This window comes from Primulina eburnea, chromosome 12 (genome assembly GCF_022965805.1).
Source record: "Primulina eburnea isolate SZY01 chromosome 12, ASM2296580v1, whole genome shotgun sequence".
Lineage (NCBI taxonomy): Eukaryota > Viridiplantae > Streptophyta > Magnoliopsida > Lamiales > Gesneriaceae > Primulina > Primulina eburnea.
In genome coordinates this window covers 11,069,236-11,072,553 of record NC_133112.1, presented here as the reverse complement: position 1 = coordinate 11,072,553, position 3,318 = coordinate 11,069,236, and the positions used below count along the sequence as shown (strand labels likewise).

The window sequence follows — 3,318 nt, the reverse complement described above, 5'->3', positions numbered from 1 at the left end:
AGGAGAAACTCAGGTTTGGGCTTTAGTAGTTTTAAGTTAAAACTATATCAGATCGTGGACTTTTTCTTGGCTACCATTGATGTGAATTTTCATTGAGATGTGAACAGGGACGTAGCTAGAAAATATTTTGATCTTGGTCTGAATGAATCGATAAACAATATTAAGTAATATAAATCAAATATTTAAAAATTAACTATTAATATTAGAGAGTGATACAAACCAGATATAAACTATTGAAGATGTGCCCTGCGGTTTTTCATTGAGTAGAACTCGTCAAATTTTGAATCAATGTCTATCCCTGCAGTAAACTCTCTTTCAATGTAAACAATCATAAATCTGCTAATAACTCTTCTTCCATCTTATTCCGGAGAGATGTTTTAAGAAGTTTCATAGCTGACAATGATCGTTCTGTTGTCGCATTAGAAACAGGGAGCGTTAAAACAAGACGAATCAACCTGTCAATTAAGTGATAATGACGTGCCTTTTCATTCTTAGTAATCGTCGACATAATTCAAAAATAGTACAAATATTCTGAAACCTTTCATGATGAATTATATCAAACATATAATGATCCAACTGACTTTTCAGATAATGTAGTTCTTGTTTATTGAAATCATTAGGGTAGAATTTCTCTGCAAGATTGTAAATTCATCAGCATTAAACAACTTAAAGTTGTCTCGATGTTCCAAAGCAGAACCAAGTCTAAGAATTTCTACAGACCCATCATTGAATCTGCTATTGAGCTCTTCCACTTGAAATCTATTGCAACATTAAATACATCAAAACGGTAATGATGTTCAAATGTAATAGAATCCCTTTGCTGGTTCGAACGTCCTGTAGCAGATCTATACCAAGCATTCATATCTGGTATCTCAATACCGTTATTTTCACAAACTGATTGCACAATCATTAGAAGAATATCATAACCTTTTGCTCTCAAAGTATGAAGTAAATCTTTGGTAGTTGAGACAAAATCCATTGCATTTAAAATGTCCAAAGACTTCTCTTGCAAAGCTCGACAAAGCAAATCTGTGATCCCCATAATCTTATGCATCAAATATAGGATAAATATGAAATCAAATGATCTCAATGCAATCAAAAAAAACTGTAGCTTCCCCTCGTCTAGAATTAGAAGATGCTTCCTCCATCATGTGCTCAAGCACAATAATCATAAAGATGTACATATCTATCATACTGCAAATCGACTCAAAATAAGAACTCCAACGCGTCTTTCCAGCTCGTTGGAAAGTACCAATCTGATTAAGGCCAGTACATGTGTCGGAAAAAAATGAGAAGTGAAATAATTAATAAGAAATAAAATGAGAACTCAATTTATTAATAAAAAAAATCATATGATTAAGTTTAGTACCTGCCTCGCGAATACCAGTAGCTACCATAGATGCAATTTCAATAACTTGGGCAGATTGGAACTCAGTGTGACGTTTTGGAGATGCCTTAATAAGATTACAAATATAATTCAATTTTGAAAAAAATAGCCAAATAGAACTCTCCTTTTCAGCAGCAGCCACCAACGTTAATTGAAGTCTATTTGCAAAACAATGTACATATATGCTTGAGGAGAATCCTTCAGAAAAAGAGCTTGCAGTACATTCCATGAGCCACGCATATTGCTAGCTCCATTGTATCCTTGACCCCGAATATCTTTGATATGCAAATCATGTCGACCAAGCACATTACATATTTCTTTTTTAAGTGTTACCGAAGTGGTGTCAGAAACATGTACAATATCAAAGAAACTTTCCATTAAGAACCCTTTCACGATCGAAAAATCTTAACACAATAGCCATCTGCTCTTTGTCTGATATGTCTTTAGCCTCATCAATCAAAAGACAAAATTTTGCACTCCCAACCTCTTCACCTATTTTTTTTCTAAAAAATTTGAAAATCTGGAGATCTATACTTTGCATTTTTGTGCTTTTTCTAAAAAAACATTATTAATGTTAACATTCATTTTCTCATAAGATTTATCATTTCTATAAGATTACCTTGATTTTTGGAATATGAATGTGACGAACCGTACCTTTGCTACTTGAAATTTGCGGAAAATTAAAAATTTTCTTGAATACGAAAATAAAATCAATACGGTTGTCACTACATCCTCCATTCACCAATAAAAATTTTGTTAAAAGAAAATCTTGCTCGAAACATCTCGCATCAAAACATAAAATCAGAGTATTAATATTTTCATGCTTAAAATTTTAAAATAACGTGGGCGGTCCTCGGGTCTAGCCTTCTGCTCAGTCCAAGCCTGCTCCTTGGTCGCCACCTCTCGTCTCAACATAATCATCCTCACCTGCATCGATCAAGTCTAGTGAGTCTAAAGACTCAACACGTATAAACTGGAATAGCAAGTAATACATAATAAAACCACATGCAATTTTAAAATAGGACATACATACTTGAAACTTGAACTTGCAAAATGAACTTGAACATACGTACGTACATAATTAGACGTGCCATCAAAATAAACTTTCTTAAACATGCTTGCATACTTGAACATACATAACTTCATCATTTTTCGTAGAGGATGTTTCAAAGCAAGTGACCCATACATAATAAACACCTGATCAGAGAAACCACAGTACTGGGCTGACAGGGACGTATCCACTGCCACATACATGATATCCCCATTCATAATTTAACGGGCTGGTTGGTCCCCGTTCATAATTTAACACTTTCCAAGCACGATCTAACCCGTTCATAATTTAACGGGGTGGAGAGGTCCTCAGCCACGTTCACCGACTTCCAAACCCATTCATAATTTGGTCACAAGACATTTAGCATACCTCAAAAACATAAAAAAAAAATGTTTTCTTGCACGTCAACATACTTACTTGGCGTTGAGGGATTCGTTGGACTTCGATCGGGGCCGTCGCCGCTGAACATACTAACATGTAACTGCATACCTAACTTGCATAGCTTAGACGTATTAATCATACTTACTTACAAGTTCATTCAATTCCTTAGGACGTTCTAAAATTCCCATGAATCGGCCTTGTAAAACATTGTACTAAACCATAACATGAAACTCCAAAGGATTCAATAAGTTTTCCCAAAAACTAGAGTACACGGACCCCGTGCCCAGGTCCGGCTCCGGGTCCGTGTAGGTGCGGTGCAATGTGTCGTGAAGAAAGGTAGAGGCACGGACCCCGTGCATAGGTCCGGGTATGGGTCCGTGTAGACACTGGAAAAAGGCACTCCGGAAGAACAAAGGCACGGACCCCGTGCTCTGGTCCGTGTGGGGTCCGTCTCGGCACGCAAAAGTTGCATCCAGAAGAAAACAACGGCACGGGCCCC

The 3,318-nt window shown here is 36.5% G+C and overlaps 1 protein-coding gene across 1 annotated transcript; it reads right to left on the bottom strand.

Moving 5' to 3' along the window:
* Positions 1-328: 328 nt before the first annotated feature.
* LOC140806648 (uncharacterized) lies at positions 329-1,765 on the bottom strand. The gene is made up of 5 exons (XM_073163201.1): positions 1,559-1,765; positions 1,370-1,454; positions 721-1,029; positions 539-632; positions 329-455 (listed from the first exon to the last, which is right to left on the bottom strand). The coding sequence occupies exons 1-5, from the start codon at positions 1,763-1,765 to the stop codon at positions 329-331; spliced, it is 822 nt and encodes a 273-aa protein (XP_073019302.1).
* Between the last annotated feature and the right edge of the window lie 1,553 nt (positions 1,766-3,318).

What these genes read in the sequence shown, in the direction of transcription:
- LOC140806648 (XM_073163201.1), bottom strand. Translation starts at nt 1,765, where the DNA reads ATGGAAAGTTTCTTTGATATTGTACATGTTTCTGACACCACTTCGGTA. An exon ending in CTCAAGCATATATGTACATT is followed by an intron (nt 1,455 to 1,558) that starts GTTTTGCAAATA and finishes AATCTTATTAAG; the next exon opens with GCATCTCCAAAACGTCACAC. An exon ending in GATATAATTCATCATGAAAG is followed by an intron (nt 456 to 538) that starts GTTTCAGAATAT and finishes CTTAATTGACAG; the next exon opens with GTTGATTCGTCTTGTTTTAA.